General features: G+C 37.9%; 1 protein-coding gene across 9 annotated transcripts in view; it reads right to left on the bottom strand.

The window, feature by feature from the left end:
* PKIB (cAMP-dependent protein kinase inhibitor beta) overlaps positions 1–20,934 on the bottom strand; it is an 88,754-nt gene that overhangs the window by 12,897 nt on the left and 54,923 nt on the right. For 2 of the 9 annotated variants that reach the window (XM_072832400.1, XM_072832389.1), the window contains one exon: positions 9,695–9,799. The exons of the other annotated variants lie outside the window; for them this stretch is intronic. In XM_072832400.1, the coding sequence (XP_072688501.1) occupies positions 9,695–9,779 (85 nt within the window). In that variant the 5' untranslated portion in view covers positions 9,780–9,799. The remainder of the gene's footprint in view (positions 1–9,694; positions 9,800–20,934) is intronic. 9 annotated transcript variants of the gene reach the window in all.

Genomic DNA, 20,934 nt, shown 5'->3' with positions numbered 1-20,934 from the left:
AGATTTCAAAAAAGGCACAAAGACTTCCCAAGCTCACAAAAGCCCAAGAACTGAATTTGCACTACTGAGAAAATGAAATAATTTTGAGGATCATATGGTTTGCTTGGAGAATGGATTCCCATCTCAGAGTGAACACAACCTATCTGTGCAGGGGGGTTCAAAGCAGGTCCTAAAATCTCAGTTCCTTTTTTAATAAGACAGTGGTTTTAAAATGTCAAGTGACTTTTAAAGACATCAGTAGGAAGGAGAAAAAGGGAAGTTAATCTGACCAACATAATCATGATAGAAATGTCTTTGTATCCCTCTACCTAGCACATGGACTGGCACATAGTTGCCTAGTAAATTCAATTAATAAATATTGAACTAATAGCCAATACCTATAAATTATAGACAGGCAAGCATAGCTAGTGAATGTGCTTTGAATTATTAATATTCTCAATAAGGACTGAACGTTCAGTTAATCAATATTAAAATGAATTTTATTACATTACCAATAAAATAGCTTTAGGGGCAAGATGTAGGCTAGTGGCAAACATAATGCCTTGCAGGTGTGGAGAATATCAATGGTCATATGCAGAGCAGAAGTTAATGCGAAAACTCTTTTGAATCACCCTCACCCAAGACATCTGAATAGTACAGTCTTTTGACATTGGCTCTCTGGAAGAAGATTCATAAACATTAAACTGTGAACAGACTGCCAGACCTAAAGTCACAATTCTATCAACTTTCCCTGGTGTAAATATGCAATCCTCTAACACTTTAAACAGACCAGATCCTATAGTTTTAACTTTTTCAACTAATTCTCTTTTACTATTTTCATTCTCAACAAGGGGAAAGATAGAGAGCCCTTAATTCTCTGGGTTTATTTTCTTTGCCTAAGATTCTTACTGAGAGTGATTCCTCTATGACAAAAATTAGTCCCATAATTATGCCTCTAGTGTAAAGGTAATCTAAAGCAATAGCTTAAGCTTGGACACTTTAAACTGCACACTTTTATTTCAGAAAATTTTTATAACTTATGCATGTTGGGATTCCTGGGTGGCTCAGCAGTTGAGCATCAGCCTTTGGCTCAGGTCATGATCCTGGAGTCCCGGGATCGAGTCCCACATCAGGCTTCCTGCAGGGAGCCTGCTTCTCCCTCTGCCTGTGTCTCTGCCTCTCATGAATAAATAAATAAATAATATTTTAAAAACACCTTATGTATGTTTTTCTGTCTTCAAAAGGAAAAATGCAGTGATACAAAAGAACTATTTTTACTAATGTATGAAAATTTGTGTATGTAAATGTGTACCATATTCATCAAAGCCATTACTTTAGGAAGCTACATATGTATACTACCTCTCAAAATATTTTTGTGATTCCATCAGGGCAACCCGCTTTATACTCTTGTATAATATAATGGTAGAATTATGCTATGTTTAAAATGTAACATAATATTTTATAGTGAGCTGTTTTTGATTAAAAACTATCCCAACTGATCACCGATTTCTTTGCACTGAAATTACTTGAGGTTTTTTTTTCAAAGCTTCCTTTAGTAATTTAGATTTGCATATATTCAAAAGAATTCTATTTCAAGTGAAGATTTCAAAGTGGAGCTTTGAGCAATGATAGTATTACTGAACTACTTTAACACACCCTTAGAATGACTGCCCTTATATTAGTCCTCATATTTATTAAGCAGTCCACCAAATGGAGCAATGGAAAGTTTGGTCACCTAAAAGTGAGCATTTAGCGGAATCTTGCATTGCCTTCTAATACTTCTAATAAACTTGTGACTTTCAACAAGACACTTAACTTCTCTGCTAATTAAATTTCCACATTTGTCAGAAGTAGAACAATACTACCTGTTTTACTACCTTAGAACCCAACAAACAATGGATATAAATGTGCTTGGTTAACAACCACACAAATGAAATTTGTTTAGAAATCAATCATATTAACTTATAGGCACTATAATAGATTATCATTATAAACATTGATTATCCTTTTAAAAGTAGGCCTTTCATTTGGCTGTAGAGACAGTCTCTGACATTTTAAGTCATAAAGACAAGAAAAGATGAACACCGAGGTATTTCCTGAAACTTGGTGTTTAGGGGGGAAAAAGAGCATAAAAAATTTACATTCTGCCCCCCGAATCCCCTCCACACAAATATCTCAAAGTTGGCTACCTTTCTGCAACATCTGTTCCAGACAAGCCACCTGTCACAGAAGCCTGCATCTCCCTCACACCATTCCATCATGGTTTCTCCCTAAGGGTAAAGTGTTTGTATACTTTCAGCAACAAACCATGTTTGTGTGTTCCATTACTAGTTAAAATAGGATTGAAATTCTCAGTTTTGTCATGTCACCTGAAAAACAATTCTTAATCTGAGTAATAAAGACCCAATATAGTGAGGGTCACAAAATATGTTGAGACAATTCTTTCTCAGTAAGGCTGCCATTCCATTTAAAACGTCTTCTCCCTGTAGCTCCTGACTTCCCTTAACTTGCTCTATTTTCCTGTAGCACTTAGTAGCTTTAACACACATTACAACTTACTACAATTTCACTGCTGTTTACTATCCCCCCTACTACAATGTAAGCTCCACAAAGGCATAGGTTTTTGTAGGCATGGGATTTTATAAGGTTTTGTAGGCATAGGTTTTTATAGGTTTTTCATGTATATATCTGTAGCACTAAGTCATGCCTGGCACTCACTTAGTAGGTCCTCTAATAGAGTTTACTTACTGAATGAAACAATTATTCTTTCACATCTCTTTTTCAAAATTAATTCTTTTTTTCTGCATATGAAAATAATACACGCTCATTGTAGGAAAAAAAAATGACAATTCTTCTAGAAGCAGAAAAAGCAAATTGCCTTTTACCCATTATCCAGTGACAGCACTATTATAATTCTGGTGCATATCCATCCAGAATTTTGTGTGCTACATTACACAGATGCACATAAATATCTTACATGTCCATATTTTGATGTTAGGTTTATTTAATATCATTTTATTAAATCTTTTATAAATTGTTTGATCATATCTTTTAAAATATAATTGTTTTAAGGCCAACATAATTCTAAATTTTTAGTGAAAGTTTGAAAAAAGAAAATTTTCTAGAAAGCTAACATTTCAGGGCTTAAACCAACTATGTAAAATAGACATAGCCAAAAGCTCAAACACAATGGTAAAAGTGAAAAACATAACTGAGGACAGAAATCATTCACAAACTTTTCCTTAATTAAATTGGATAAAGTTGATTTATAGGTAGATGCTTTTTAAAGTGTTTAAATGTACAGCTTTAAAAGTTCCAGTAATATCTTTTTCTTCTATTTCATCAGTAAAAAAAAAAAAAATTCTTTGGGATGTCTTTTGGTCTCTTTTTGAATAGATTTAATTTTCATCTTTTTTTTTCTTCCAACTGAGAAAAATGGGGAAATGATTGAGCTTTTTCAAGCTCTGATTTGTTTTCTAAGTCCTCTTCAGTATTTTATTTTTCTTTGCAGAAGAAGAAATCATTTTGGTGTTTCATCAAGCAAAAAATTCAATCAAAATCACAGTAGCAAAACTTTTAAAGTTGTTTTGAGGATTTTCTGGGTCACTTAGGAAAAAAAAAAAAAAATTCCCAACCAAATAGCAAATAACTTCAGAAAGAAAAGTCATACCATTGAAATATTATTGTTCATAAAATTATGTATATTGATATTTGTCTACGATTAAGTTAAGAAGTAAACTTATTTATATGGATGTATCTAACTTTACAAAAGCCTTTGTAAAAATAATAAATTCTGTTACTATATTTCTTTAATGTTACATAAGTTCATTAGAAAAAATGAATCTTCATGAAAATATGTCTAAAATATATTCAATAGGCATAATAAAAAAGTTCAAAACCAGTTATATATAATAATTTTCAAAATAGATGCACAGAAAAACATAAGGGAAATATCCAAAATTTTAACAGTGCTTTGTAAGTGCTGTTATTTTACATGATTTCTATTCTTTTCCTTGAACTTTGTGTTTTCTAAATTTCCTATGATGATTTTCATTATATGAAAAAAAGCATAAACATGTGTTGAGCATACATCATTTTAAATCACTTTAGTGAGATTCAGTGCATGTAATTCTGTACTGTCGGGCAGTCATTACTATCTTCATTTTAAAGGTTAGAAAACTGAGGATCATAAAAATACAATGATTTGGCTAAAGCAACGGAACTAGGGAGTAGTAGAGGCAAGACCAGAACCCATTTCATCTGACACCTCATTCGTTACTCCTATTACACCTCACCAAATATTTGTTGAAAAGACTCAGCTTTCATTCAGCCAACTGTTATTGAGCACCCTTATCCAGTGCAAAATTCTAAAGAAATAAGACCAAACACTGTAATTACCAAAGTGGGGACACACACAGAATGCATAATGATGGTCTTTACTGTGAAAGAGTGTGTGACCTAATTGTACAGATGAAATACATGCACATTAAAGGGAATGTAAAAACAGAAGTCAACATCTGATATCTTCTAGTAAGTGGTACAAATGAAAAATGAAATATAAAAGGTAAAGAGCTACTGAATTTTGGGGTGACTGAGACTTCATAGAAGCTATGGAACACACATGGGGCCCTAATATTTGGGAGGGGGAGATTCATACAGATAGAAAAGACATTAAAAGGCTTACCAACCAAGGGAAATAATTTAAGCTAACTCATGAAGTGAAAGTAAAAGGCAACCTCCAAGTAAAAGAAAAGGAAACATCTAGCTCTCACAGAATGTTAAGCCATATGGAGTTGGAAAAATTAGTTGAAGCATAGTCATCACTGGAACCCATATTGCAAAGAAAATGAATGCCATTAAAAGGAGATTGTGGAAGCTCCTGGGCGGCTCAGTTGGTTAAGCATCATACTCCTGATTTCAGCTCAAGTCGTGATCTCAGGGTGGTGAGTTCAAGCCGTGTGTTGGGCTCCGCACCAGCAGGGTGTCTGCTTCTCTCTTTCTCTCCCTCTCTCCTTCTGACCCTAACCCCCCCACCTCCCATTCACATAGTGTCTCTCAAATAAATAAATAAATCTTTTTTTTTTTTTTAAAGGAGATTATATTCCTTCCTCTGAACACTGGGGAATCATGAACATTTCTAAGTCACATAATAAAAGTGTACATAAGATGCATTGTCTGCAAATAGAGACTGATGTGAAGGAGTATTATTAAAAGGCTATTAAAAATGGAAGTTCTGTAAGCAAATCCACCATAAGAGTGATAAACTGACTACAAAATTTATATGTAAATGCAACAGGCCCAAGAATAGCATTTTATTTAAAAAGGAAGGAAAAAGGTAGAAAGACTTACAATGAAGACTCATAAAGCTTAAGGACTTAGGTCATTAGATATAAAGATTCGTTACAAAGTATTAGGTATTAAGCTAGTGTAGCATGCTAAAGGATTGATAGAATAAAACAGAGATTCCAGAAATAGGCACATATACATATGGGCCCTTGATTCGTGAAAAGGGCAAAGCTGGTGATGTGGTCATTGATCCATTGCTGGTGATCTTGGAGGATTCACAGAGAGGAAATGCCAGAAAAGTAGATATTGATATTGATACTGATATTGATATTGATGGGAAGATTGTTGATCATGGAAAAAAACAGGTGGGGCTTATAATAATTTGTGACAAAATTCTAAGATTATTAAATAAATTACTTCATGCTATAGTGTCTTCTCTCAGAATTTTGTATTTAAATATTGTCATACCAGTAAGTCGAAAGAAGAGTATGTAACCTCCATTTGATTTTAAGAATTAACAGCTATATTCACTCTCTCTCTCTAAACACACACACTATTTTTGTCAACCATTTGAAAGGAAGCTTCTGATACCATAACGTTTCACATCAAATATTTTAGCATGTATCTAAGGACCACATTTCTAAGGACCACATTTTTCTTTATATCCATAATACTACTGTATTTCCACAATGGTTTTTTTTTTTTTTTTTGCACATTGCAATTCTGAGATAATTCTCCCTTTTCCCTAAAGCACAGCTTTTAGAAATTCCTTTTAGGAATTAGTGGTTTCTGTATGTCTGAAAAAATCTAATTTATCCTTAATCTTGAGACACTATTCTAGGTTGCCATTAAAAGGAGATTGTGGAAGTGCCTGGGTTGAAGGTTACCTTCTACAAGCACTTCACAATACTATCCTACTTTATTCCATTTTTGCTGTTAAAAGGTTTACTAAATATGAGCATTTTATGTGTCAACTAAATATGAGCATTTTATGTCAACTAAATATGAGCATTTTATGTGTCAACTGAGCTGCAGGGTGCCTAGTATTTGTTGAAACAATATTCTGGGTATGTCTGTGAGGGTGTTTCTGGAATTAACATTTGGATCGAGAGACTGAGTAAAGAAGATTGCCTTCCCCAATGTGGATGGTCATCGTCCGAACCACTGAAGGCCTGAGTATAATAAAAGACTGAGAAAGGAAGAATTTGCTCTCTCTGCCTGACTATCTTGGAGCTGGGGCATCAGCCTCTCTCCTGCCTTCAGACTCCTACTGGGACTGGAAAGTACGCTCTCGCTCTCTGCTTCTCAGGCCCTCAGACTTGAAAGGGAACTATCCAGCCTGCTGACTACAGATCGTGGAATTTCTCAATCTCCATAATAGCATGAGCCAATTACTTATAATAAATACATACCCTATTGGTTCTGTTATTCTAGAGAACCCTGACTAATACACTGATGGTATATCTGTCATCCTTGGTGTTTTGTGGAGTCTTTTTTTTTTTTTCTGGTTTATTTTGAGGATTTCTCTCTTTGGGGTTCTGGAATGTCATACAAGGTGCCTAGGCACCTTTTTTTGTTTCTCCTTCCTGAGATTTGTTAGTATTCCTGAATTTGAGACTTGTAACAATTCTGGAAAATTCTCAGGTGGTATTTCATTGACTTTTACCTTTTATCCTTTATTATATCCTTGGGAATTCCAAATAGACACATGAGATAGACACTCTATTAACCATGTCTCTCAGCTTTTCATAGTTCCCATCTCTTTTGTTTCTCTATGCTGTATTCTGCATAATATATTCAGAACTATCTTCTTGTTCACTAGGTCTCTCATGTGTCTTATCTGCTACATAAACTACACATCAAGTTTTAGTTTATATTTACCATTTCTAGACAGTATGTTTTGCTCTTTTTCAAGTCTGCCTCACTGTATCACACAGTATTTTGTTCTTTGGGCATACATAACTTAAATATTTTCATTTATCCTATCAAAATATTAAGTCTATTTTTTAAAATTCTGCATGAATAATCCTAATATCTGAATTCTTTATACTTGATTATATTGTTTCTGTATAATCTATCTCATGGTGGCTCAGTTCTTGCATGTTTTATGATTTTTTTATTGTAAACTTATATTTTTAAAAACTTTTTACTTCAAATTACTTGAGACCCTAATTAAAGTGTTCTTCTTTAGATAGGCTCTGAATTTGCCTCCACTGGGGCCTAGGAGCACTACCCAATTGATTAGCTTTAAATTCTCAGCAGGAAAATTTTCAGACTACAAAGTTGCAAACCTATATAAGGTTCCCCCTGTGGTAATAAATGATCAGGAAAATTTTCCCTCCCTTTCCACCCAAGTCAAGGACAAGACAGGCAAGTATCCTTACTGTCTTCCCTTGAAGGTTAGGGTTTTCCCACATTACCTTTCGACTCAGCATGTCACTCTTCATAGCCTAAGGCTTATGCTGAGGACTCAATTTGATATTTCAACTTGAGTGGTTCCTAAGTTTCTTTTCCTGTCCCCAGAACATGGCTTTTTAAAAACAGATATTGTGAATTACTGGGGAACTCAGTGAGTACACCACTCACAAGCCTTTAGATTTGTGATTTTTCATTGTTCAGGGCTTATGAAGCATTCTCTTATTTACCAACATAAGCATACATTTAAAAAACGTTTTGAAGAGGGGGCACCTGGGTGGCTCAGTTAGTTAAATGTCCAATTCTAGATTTTGGCTCAGGTCATGATCAGAGGGTCATGAGATTGAGCCCTGCAAATGGCATGGAACCTGCTTAAGATTCTCTCTCCTTCTCCCTCTGCTCTGCTCCCAATGTGTGTGCACGCTCTCTCTCTCTAAATTAATAAATAAAAGCTTACATTTTTTTTTGAAAATATATCCTACTTTGTAGAGTGTTGTGTACTAAGGTTTTCTAAAGGACATTAAGTCTTCTATTATTCCATAAAAGGAAGTTCTAGCTAAGTTTCAATAATTTTTTTAATAATGTTTACTAGCTTATTTCATGGTATAGTGGTGGAGACAAAGGGTTTTGTTTTATATTTTTTTAAAGTGATCTCTACATCCAACATGGCACTCAAACTCATAATCCTGAGATCAAGAATTGGATACTCTACTGACTGAGCCAGCCAGGCTCCCTTCAATGATTTCTTACTCAAGTAACAGCAAGATACTCATTTTACTTAGAAAACAAAACAAAACAAAAAAAGATATGCAATGATGTAAATATATTATTCTTTAACAGAACTTATTTTAACTCACAGATCCCCATTTTTCTTTCAGAGAAGAAAACAGTCTTCTGATTTCAAGTATAATCATTCACTTCCACATTAAAATTTATTCTCTCTGGGGTAAATTTCCAACCAATTCACAATCATACACAGAATTCATTTCTCCATGTGGTGTAAGGCCTAAAATTAAGGCTCAATATTATATGCTGCCCTTACATCTGGGAAAATTGAGAGGGCTTCAAATGGCCTAAATATGTTTCCCTCTTCCCACTCTGCTCTCATGGATAAGGTACCCTGGCCAAACAATCCTCCTTATCAAAGGGACCAGGCACAGTTCCTACTTATCCTTAAGTTGTGATTTTGCCAGCCTGTGGAATTATTCAAACCAGTCAATCATTTCATCTTGTAAGAACCAGGAGGCACCACGCACTCTTGTTACTACAAAGTATGCCTCCTATAGTCCCTTGGTTGTTCACTCTGTTCCTCAGTACCATCCCTATGAGGCCCTGCATGGCCTTCAGTATCCTTCTCCATGAGTTATAAATATGTATGACTAATAATTAGCTATCAATCTCACCTGTACAGTGTCAAGTGCTGTGTGCTTAGCCATCCCCAGGTCCCCAAGGCAGGAATCTCTCCCTTACCAATGGGGTGGATAAGAGGCAACAGAAACCACTGTGTCCCAAACCACATGATATGCTCCACTATGACTAAGGACACCTGGTCAGCCTTAATTCATTGCACTTGGTTAACTCAGCTGATTCTGTGATATGGTGAGGCTGCCTGAGATGGAACAGCTAATTTCTGGCAGGCTTGGGCCACATCCTGTGTGGTATTCTGTTGTCTTTGCCAGCCATTGCCATCCCTTCCCACCCTAAAACTCTCTTGCCCCCAAGATGAGAATTGTTATTTCACTGTACCCCAGTATAACCTGGTGATGTTGGGCTTAATCTGTTTGGCAGGTGGCCCCTGCTTACCAAGGATCAGCCTACATCACCGTGTCTGGCCTGGTGACTATCACCGGCTGCCTGAGGGAAGCTATACAGACATTGTTTGAACTGTGCACCTCCAGGACAGGCCCAGAGATAGATAGCCTCTTGTGAGGATTGTGGAAAGAAAGGAGATCACCACCCAGTAGAGAATTGAGCATGGCATCCCAGTTGTTGTTGTTCATGCAAGGGTAGTGACCTTGCTGGTTTCCTGTGCCGCTGCTTCCCTTGCCACTGTTGCTTGCGCTCTCCTGACCCTCAGGAGTATCGAGGTGCACATCCATCGTGGCCTGTGGCCCAGGGGCTGGTGAAAAAAAAAAAAGGTAGGGGGAGGAAGGAACATTGGTACTCAACTGCTCTCCCAAAACAAAACTCATAGCCAATGTACCTAGGCTTTGTTCAGTATTGCTGCCTACCAGCACACCAAAGGGCAAATCCTACAATTATTGGCTTTATGGTCTCCATACAAGCCATAGACAAAATGGCTTTATTGGACATGGACCTTGATCCCAGGAAGACTGGTATTTCCTGGATAAAAAGGCAACCCCCTACAAAGGAGGCTACCAAGCTTCTGAATGTTTCCCCATAAATATCCAAAATGTCTGTACTGCAGGTGATTTGTGCAGACAGAAACTGAAAGCTGCAATTTTATGTGCCTAAAAACCTAAAATATTCACGGGGAATTTAAACGGGGAGGATGGGGGGAGGAAGTACACGACAGAAGAGGTGAGGCCACAGCAGAGGAAGGTTTTTACCCATCAAGTCTGGTGGTAGGCCCACAACCCTTCCTGGTGCCACTCTGTTCTCCTTGTCTCTGATGCAACAAAGATTCTAATCCTCTACAACCCACCCATGGCACCCTTGTGGCACCATGAAGGGGTTAATTCAAACCATAAACTATTGCTACTGGGGAGACCCCCCAACCTGATCAGACTGATTTGAGGTTCTCTGGGGGAAGAAACTTATAAATATGGGAGGACTGGACAGCAGCATCCTCAACCAACAACAATTACAAGATAAATAAAAAAATAAAACAAAGAAATAATTCTGAATACAAGGAGAGAAAACCAATAAAAAACAACTTAAAACAGAGGTCCATAATTTGACCTAATTGGAAATCCAAAATTTACTAGAAAAATTTATATAGCAAAAAATAAAAGGACACTGATTGCTTGTGTGCCTTTACAATCTAAGTTCTGAGTTATTTTTTTTTAAAAGATTTACTTATTTATTTGAGGCAGGGGGGAGCAGAGGAAGATAATCTTTAAGTGGACTCCCCACTGAGTGTGGAGCCTGACCCAGGGCTAGATCCCATGACCCATGAGATCATGACCCAACCTGATACCAAGAGTTGGACACTTAACCAACTGAGTTACCCAGGCACCCCTGAATTAATTTTAATATCTGCAGAAATTCACCAATTGGTCTTAACCAAAACATGGTATCCCCCATAATCAAGGATTTACTTAAAGGGGTTGCTGAATATTAGGTAGAAGGCAAATAGGTATGACTCACTTTTAACTACAAGAACTTTTGTGTAGCTTAAATTCCCTATGGCTATAGCACTCATTGCCCTAAAATATCCCATAGTGGGCACAGACACTCTGACACCCCCCCCAAAAAAAAATGAAAATGAAAATTAAGTTTTCAACACATACTGGTTTAACAAAATAAGAACCCATGACCCATGTCCCACTCCTCACTCTCCCCACCCCATTAAAATAGTTAACATGACTGAATGTAATTCAAACAAGGTCTTCAAGGATTAAAAACTTGTTATGTAACAGGTCATGAGTGAATCCTTCCCTAATCCCATTGCTATTCCATTTTACAGCCTTATTTGACCTGTTCCTTAAATCTCAAACACATGAATGGCGGCCTACAGGGGATTGCTACAATTGTAATGCCACGGTCCCATCCCATTAAGACCTCTACACCCAATAACCTAATTCCTGAAATCACTGACTCTATCCAATCAGCGACTGGTAAATATTTTGCTACTATAAATTTGGCTAATATCTTCTGTTCAATGCCTATTTCAAACAGACTCTCAGACAATTTGCCTTTACCACTGATGGGACACAATTCCCCTTTACAAGGAATAGCGATGGGATACTTCAACAGCCTCGCCATTGTACACAATCTTTATAGGCAAAATCTTAACTACACTAACTTTTCTCCAGGAGCACAGGTATGACATTATCTGTTTGACATACTCATGAAAGACACAAAATAGTCACAAAAGAGCTCATAAAAAGGGGATAAATCATTGTTCCACACATAGTGCAAGGCCTTGATGCATCCATTAAATCTCTGAAAGATACTTGATACTTGATACTTGACAGTTGCTCCAGCCCTGAAATTATCAAGAAAGGTTTTGGGGAGCCTGGGTGGCTCAGTTGGTCAAGCATCTGACTCCTGATTTTGGCTCAAGTCTCAGGGTCAAGAGATTGAGCATCTGGCTCTGTTGGAGTTCAGAACGGAGTCGGCTTGGGATTCTCTCTCCCTCTCTTCCTGCCCCTCCCCCTACTCATGCTCTGTAAGTAAGTAAATAAAATCTTAAAAAAAATTTAAAAAGAAATAGGTATTGATCATCTCAGCACTCATATGGTTCAGACAACTTCAACATCTTTAGTCTTTTCTTGGGTTTGGAAGGTAGCATATACTTCATTTACAAATTTCATTTAATGTCACTAATGTTATTTACAAATTAGCCCACTTTGAAGGGGGATCCCACCAATAAAAGGCTCTAACACTGTCTAAATTGAAATCAGCAAGCACTCCAGTTTGTGCCCTCAGAAGCTTCTTCACCACAGGGGCTTCAGCAATCATCTTTCATGGCTCCTGGAGTTTCTGGGCCACGTCTGCTGGCCATGAGTTGCCCATGGGCTTCTGAAGCCTTTCTTGGCTTGGTATTATATACCATTAGAGTGGCAATTACTGGCCATACAATGGACTTTTCTGGAAATACAGCTCTCATAAACCTTAAGCCTGTGACCCTTTGCAGCTGGCTAGCCATTACGCCTTCAGTTATTAAAGCAGCACCCCCAAAAGCTCAACATAGCTTCTGAGCCTTCTTTGTTACTGGATATAGTCAAACCTGGGACCCCTGATATAATCTACCTGCGGAAGGGGTGGCCTGTCCTGTCTTCAGTCTCTCAACAGATGCCACAGTGCTGGTGGAGGCCCATGCCTTCACCAGAGCCAACTACTTGGGGAGCCCGTTAGAATTAAATGAATGGCCGGCAATGGGAGTGCATACATTTTACTGATGATATCTCCACCATTATACATGATGGAACTCAGTGGAAAACTGCTGCTTTTATCCCTTAATCAGAATGTCTCTGATAAAATGAGAACCCAAGGGTCAGCAGGATTGGCATACTTCAGATAATAACAATTGGGCCCATCTGGACATTTTTGTACATTGCTTACAAGTTGCCCCCTTTGGGGTAAAGAACTCTGGGAATCACTTCACAAATACCCAAAATAAAAATCAAGGTAACCCATTTCTCTACATATATACACGAAGACTACAATATAAAGCTTCACTAGGATGTTCCTTATCCCCTTTGGAGTTCAAGATACACTAATAGTGACCAAGGCACTCATTTCACTGAGCAGAATGCACAATACTGGGATCTTGAAGAAAGCAATCAGTCAAACTTTCAGCTCCTTCATAGCCAGTCCTAGGCAGCAGGTTTGAGATGCCGAATGGGCTCCTCAAGTACTATTTAAGTCACAAAGTAAAAAACTCATGCCCACCCCTGAGGATATCCACTCCCTACACTAATGCCACACAGATTTCTGCTCTGACATGTGGTAAAAATACACCTCAGATGGCCTAATCACAAGTTCCTCTCCTCACACTGCCCTCATGGATAAGGTCCCTTTGCCAAACAGCGTTCCCTATCAAAGGGACCATGCGTAATTCCTGCTCATCCCTAAGTAGCAGGTTTCAGTTTCCTGACTGCCTGAAGGATTATCCAAACAAGCCAATCATATCCTCCCAGAGGAATCCAGAGGCGTGCCACCTTCTTAATACTACAAAGCCTGCCTCCCACAGCCTTGGTTGTTTACTCTGTTCCCAAGTACATTCCCTGTGTAGCCCTAAAGTGTCTTCCTGCCCATGACTATGAGTATATGTGACTAATAAACAGCTCTTGATCGCATCTGACCACATCTGTTCAGTGTCAGGTGTCACGGGTTTATCATCCCCACAATCCTCAGGTAGAAATCGTGAATAGGAGGTGACTAACACACCTACCACCAATCCCACTTTCCTTTCTCTCTTGAAAGGGAACCTCATAAACATACACAATGGAATATTACTAAGCCATCAGAAAGAATGAATACCTACCATTTGCTTCAACGTGGATGGAACTGAAGGGTATTATGCTGAGTGAAGTAAGTCAATCAAAGAAGGACAATCATCATATGGTTTCGCTCATACATGGAATATAAGAAATAGTGAAAGGGACTATAAGGGAAAGGAGGGGAAACTCAATGGGAGAAAAAATTAGAGAAGGAGAAAAACCATGAGAGACTCCTAACTCTGCGAAACAAAGGGTTGTGGAAGGGGAGGAGGGTGGGAGGTTGGGGCAACTGGGTGATCGGCACTGAGGAGGGCACTTGATGGGATGAGCACATATACATGAGTATATGGGTGTTATACTGTATGTTGCCAAATTGAATTTAAATAAAAAATTTTTTTAAAAAGAAAGGGAGGGATCCCTGGGTGGCACAGCAGTTTGGCGCCTGCCTTTGGCCCAGGGTGCGATCCTGGAGACCCAGGATCGAATCCCACATCGGGCTCCCGGTGCATGGAGCCTGCTTCTCCCTCTGCCTGTGTCTCTGCCTCTCTCTCTCTCTCTCTCTGTGACTATCATAAATAAATAAAAATAAAAAAAAAAGAATCTCTTTAAAAAATAAATAAATAAATAAATAAATAAATAAATAAATAAATAAATAAATAAAAAGAAAGGGAGTCTTAGGTATAGGGAAGACAGGCATCAGGTGTGCAGATGTCCTGTGACCACGCTGACCGTGACGGAGTTACCACTTGTCCACTATTGTGCACTGAGATCCACTGCCATTGTCTCATGTATAACCAGAACCTCAGGTAGAAGTATACACATCTGCATCCTCTTTGTTCCAATCCTGGGGTATTTAGGGCCCATGGCCTATTTAAACTATCCTGTGCCTTTCTTGAGGTCATTTCAATCTTTCTCCTGCACCCCTCTGGGAGGGTCTGGGAACTTCCATGTGGCTCATCTGCTGAGGCACTTCTCCTCACCATTGTCTGTCTACCTTTCTAGGGTTCTACTAAATACGAAGCTTCTTTAAGATGCTATGTTTCCCTGAGAATTAAATCCTGTTCCATCTATACTTGGATTTCCTAACCTCATTCAAATTTCTATTGCTTAATTCCCCTCCAGCTCGACCCAGTGAACTGGGATCCTGGGCACCTTCCCAGAGACTCAGATAATACTAGGGGGGCCTCATCACATCTTGAATTCCTCTCTCACCAGCTACTGAATGATTCAATTCTCTTCTCAGAAGCAAAAAGTAACTTTTATGTTGTCATATACTCTTTCCCATTCTAAAGTCTGTTCCCAGTTCTCCAGTTATAGATAGCTTAAAAATCCTTTCTTTCAAAAGCAAGGTTATTTTCAGAAACAACTTTGACCTTTAAGACTATGGCTTTTTGCTGACATTTAAAAAAACTAATCAGGGGAGCCTGGGTGCTATGGTAGGTCAAGTCACCCACTCTTTGTTTGGCTCAGGTCATGATCTCAGGGTCGTGAGATGGAGCCCCAAGTCAAGATCTCACACCCAGCGTGGAGTCTACTTAGAATTCTCTCTCCCTCTCCTGCCCCTCCCACTTGTGGTTTGTCTCTCGAAAATAAATTAATAAATCTTTGAAAAAAACTAATCAGAAATTTAAGTGAACCTGTATTATTGCACAACAAACAATGTCTATAAAAAGCATCAAAGGAAGTGTAAAGGAGTGATTATTTTAAGTATCAGCCATACACATTTGAAACAGCTGCTCTTAATTGAGCCTTTACTTACCTAGGTATTGCTTTATAATGCCTTACTTTATTTAATCCTTCCCACAAATGTTAGAGATACAGGGTCAGGTGAGATCGGGTGAGAATTATATCCATAATTCAAATGAGGCAAACAAAATTGAATCTTCCAGATATTAGGAACTTGCTCTAAATTAGGATTTAAGCCGTTACATGTGATTCCAAAACATGGGTTAATCATTTCATTTTACTGCCTCCCTCCTAGAGTCACACCCTTAGAAGTTTAGGAGAGATTAGATAGTATAGAAATGTTCAGAATTATAAAGCTAGGGACCAAATGTCACCTAAAATTCACCTACTACACCATCTACCATACGTATGAATCACTTTATCAAGAATACTTTCTTGGGACACCTGGGTGGTTCAGTCGATGAGCATCTGCCTTCCACTCAGGTCCTGATCCTGGGGTCCTGGGATGGAGTCCTACATCAGGTTCCCAGTAGGGTGCCTGCTTCTCTCCCTCTGCCTATGTTTCTGACTCTCTCTGTGTGTCTCTGATGAATAAATTAATTAATTTAAAAAAAAGAATACTTTCTTGCTTTGAACTTCATATTTTCCATACTGGTGAACCAAACTCAGTACATTTTTCAAACACTTCGTCTAATATGAAAATTTTCATTGTTTTGAATCTTAAAAACAAAGATCATATGATTGCAATAATATGCACACTGAATAAAAATTTTTTGTTCTCTTTAGACTTCTAGTAACTATTATATGATATACATATATGGTATAATTACATGATTTGTGACCATACAGATTCAGAGATCTCAAAATTCCTTCACAGAGTAAGATGAAAGCAAATTTCCATTGCTGGTGGTATAATTCTCCATAAATTAATTACTGCTATTTTCAGGTTGTTAGTTTTACCTTCCAATTTTTCTTACATCACAATTAGCAGAATTCAATGAAAATAGTAAGAAGTCAATATAAACTTTTATTTAGAAACCGTAAGACTTTTTTTTGGGGGGGGGTAATTCTCGACTATTTATTTGTTTATTTTTCCTGAACTCTATTGTAGTTCTGGTTTGCATTTTGTGGAAAGATATTTTCTGATTATAAATGAGAGGAAGCTCCAAAGAATACAACAAAGGAAATCCACTATGAGATTTCCTAGGGGAGGGATGCCTGGGGGGGCTCAGCACTTAAGCAGCTGCCTTCAGTTCAAGGGGTGATCCTGGAGACCCGGGATCAAGTCCCACGTCGGGCTCCCTGCATGGAGCCTGCTTCTCCCTCTGCCTGTGTCCCTGCCTCTCTCTTTCTCTCTGTCTCTCGTGAATAAATAAGTAAAATCTTACAAAAAAAAAAAAAAGACCTCTTGGAGGCAATTCACTATTGACTGCAATGTATTTACCAGGCTTTTTAGTCATTTTTATAGAGTAAGAAAAATAATTATAACATTGTACTGTAAAATTCTGAACTTTCCCCTTGAAAGCTATAACTATGATTTGGTGACCTTCTCCAAGCTGCCCTAGCTGTGTACACTTTGGCTCGAATATCCTTCAGCTCAGTAGCTGCTAAATGATCAAGCACTCTGCTTCATCCATCTGCTCTAACAGGACCTCTTTGGAATTTTTTAATAAGCTTTGGATACTTTCTTTTTATAGCTTTGTCAACATAATCATAATGCATCCTGACACCAGGCAGTGTAAATTAATTCCTCTTCCGTCTTATGAGCCACTTCACAGAGAAGAACAAGATTTTTCACCTTAACTGTTGATTAAATAGCGGAAAGAAGACCAAAAAAATAGGTCTGTGGGAAAAATGTATCTCACTTATGCCAGGCTGGAAACTAAAAGTACATTTAAAGCAAATTAGCTCTTGCTAAGGTTTATTTGTTTGTTTTTAAGTCTTGATAGAAGAGAGGGAGAGAAATAGATAGGAAGAGAGGGGGCAAGGGTGGGTAAAAAGCCAATTTACCTAAAATTAATCTTAAGCCAGATAAACTAGAGATTCCAAAATTTGCCTGTTCATAAGGCTCACCTGGGTCGTCTGTTAACAATACAGACTAGAACCTCCAACTCAGTGTGTTTGACACCATGTACATTATAAGCACTCAAGGAGATTCACGTTGCCACACAAATTTGGAAATGACTGAATTGTCGTAAAGGTGTGAGGTCAGGTTCTCTAACAATACACTGAAAAAACCCCACAAACATAAGTCCATAAATTATTGGGCTTCCCTAACAGCATGTATCACCGAAAAGAATGACTGTTTTAGCAAAGTATACCAATGCATATGCATAGCCTGAGAGATCTATTCATCCAATTTCCAAGGTTATTACAAATTTTCCTGTAGTAGATTAAAAATGAAATACATCACAAAATTAACTTTTTCCAGAGCTGCTCTAATCAAGACATATACCGAGGGCCTTGGCTATATCAGCCACCCCCTAGGCTTTTTCACCGTTCACTCCAATAGTCGACCCTGAAGTCCACCACTAAACAAGTTTAATATTTTTTTCACAAAAAGTTCTGTGTGGGTGACTGTTTTACCCCTAGAAGATCACACCTCCTGGGAGACAAGAACAAATAGGTTCTACATGTGGACAGTGGATAGTAGTTGTTCAATGAATACCTTCCCATTGAACTCCACACATCGATCTGATTGTGCAATCCACATCATTTGTAGATCCTGTCTGAGCAAACAGGAAGCTTACGTCATCAAACCTGAAAATGCTCTGTTGGCATTTTAAACATTAGCTCATTTAAACCCTAGGCCTGGCAATATTTCTGAACCAAGAAAGACATTTCAAGTCAATCTGCCACACTGATCCATTTCACATCAGATATCTCATTGTTATCCCTCGACATTTGATTAAGGATGCTGAAGAATTTTAGTATAAAAAATTCCCCCAAATCCATCATAATTAAAATAACTGAAGAAAATACTAAAAAGCTGATTCATTTGTAATAATCTGAAAGTTAGTGTAATTATAGACAGTCCTGAAGATCTTCACTAGCAGGGAAAGCTGAGGAGGAAGGAAGTATGGAAACATGGATACACTGAATATAGCAGAAACAACTGCTCTCCACAGCTTATTTACCTGGGAAAGTCAGCCTGAGGGGTCAGAGCATTCTGGATGACATTGATCAAGATATTTCTGGATCTTGGGACACCCGGGTGGCTCAGTGGTTGAGCATCTGCCTTCAGCTCAGGGCATGATCCCAGAGTCCTAGGATCGAATCCCGCATAGGGCTTGCTGCTAGGACCCTACTTCTCCCTCTGCCTGTGTCTCTGCCTCTCTCTCTGCATCTCTCATGAATAAATAAATAAAATCTTTTTTTAAAAAGATATTTCTGGGTCTTTCAAAGAGACCATAAAAAATAATGAACTAAGAAACAGGCAAGGTTGAAGAAGATCTCACTTAATTCAACTAATATTTGGAGACATTAATTTATAGATGTGCATCTTCAGAATAAAAATATCAGAAAATATTTTGAAAGGTGATCAATGTAAAACAGCTGCTTGTAAGAGGACAAATGCTGAGAATGAATATATGAAAGCAGTGACGTAAGGGAAACAAGCATTACACGATCATATCAGAGAATATGTATTTATTTTTAAAGACTGTTTTTTTTGAGAGAGAGAGAGAAGGAGAGACAGAGGGAGAAGCAGACTCCTGCTGAGCAGAGAGTCCAACTTGGGGCTTGATCCCTGGACCCTGAGATCATGACCTGAGCCAAAGGCAGACTTAACCAACTAAGCCACCCAGGCTCCCCTACATCAGAACACATTTAGAGCACAATTTCATTACATAATCAGTATAGCCTCTGGTCAACTGCAAACTCTCCCAGACCAACAGCTTTGCCCCCTTCACAGTCTTCCCTCCTCAATTTTCTCTTGTTTTCCCCACCCCACTCCTGCTGTAGACCTTTCAGTGTCCTCTTCCTCTTCATCCTATTCAGATCAGCTCTTGGCAAATATTTGCTTAATTAGTTCACAGAATTATATTGTATGTGAGGTTCCCTAAAGAAAAAATCCAGACAAGGTCTTAGACCAAAGAAGCCCATCGTTAATGGTGGCACTTGTGCAAATTAGCTAACAGAAGTGTTATTTGAGAAAGATGGTGTGTGTGTGTGTATGTGTGTGTAAGACTTTCCTGAATTGTCAGTATTTTATCTTCTGCCTATGTTTAAGGTTGGGGCAGGGAGGTAGCAGTCACATCTGTGTGTTTAGCACCACCAAGTATATAACATTGGGCAGATTCCTCAACCTCTTTGAGCCTCAGTTTCCCTTGACCCTGTCTTGTTATGTTTCCTCAATGACTAAGTCCCTTTGTTTTCCATTTGCAGTGTAGGCAGGAGAACCTAGACTTTTAGTTTTCTCTCTGGTAATGAAGTAACTTTTAGCTGTCACCTCTTTCACTCCTTTTACCTTCCTACAAATCTGCTTTAACCCACCTAAACTTTCCACTCATAAAAAACAGCCAGAAACTAACAAGAAAAGTAGTCATTAAAGTATATTCTAATTATAAGCATTTATAAGGCAAGTTGTTTCACTTTTAAGACCTATGGACTAGATGCATTTGTTGCAATAACCTCAAAACCTAAAATTTTTTGAGCTAGATGGGTAAATTTTACTAAAAATATATCTTACTTGCACTAAAAAGTGAGTTTAAAGAAAAACTAACCAGTATGTACATGATAGCTCTTGTTTTATTTGAATGAAGAATGTAGACTTGTGCAAGTCACTCTTGTGTCACCAGGAGACTGTTCCTGGGTCTTTTAGTCTCAGAAAAGATGACTCTTTAGTTCTAAGCTACATACTCCACCTTGGAGTACTAAGGTTTCTAAACACTATGAAGCCTTGCATGTTGGGAATGGCAGGACAGTGATAAAAATCATACATTACATTGTATGGAGAGAGCAACATCCTGGCATTTTCAGAAACCCCTATTAGGAAATAATGAAAACAAACAAATGTTCATGGGTTGTTTTTTTTTTTTTTCTTATCTACGTGTGTGTGACCTTCCCCAGCAAATCATCCATGAATCATGGAGGGAAAGCAGAGTTGCTTATCTTCTGTTAACTTAAATAGTCTTCATATTTTAAAATATTAATTGCCAAAATTAAAATTCAAAACTTGTTTCCCAGTAAATTCTAAATCTATAGTCTGAAATATCATGTTTCTTTGATGTATTTTTAATTTAAGCTAGCCCATTCATAACATAATATTTTCATTGTGTTTTTTTTTTTTTACAGGCATCTATTCAACTGAGGCCAAGTTGAGCGGCCATTTCACCTCTAGTTAATGCATGCAGTAAACTCTTTGGAGTCTAAGAATCTTCTTTCTCTTTTAATACTTTCTGTAACTTGCCTCAAGATTTATCTAGGGAACATACAC

This window comes from Canis lupus, chromosome 1, assembly GCF_048164855.1.
Source record: "Canis lupus baileyi chromosome 1, mCanLup2.hap1, whole genome shotgun sequence".
Classification (NCBI taxonomy): Eukaryota; Metazoa; Chordata; class Mammalia; order Carnivora; family Canidae; genus Canis; species Canis lupus.
This window is presented reverse-complemented; position numbering and strand designations above follow the sequence as displayed.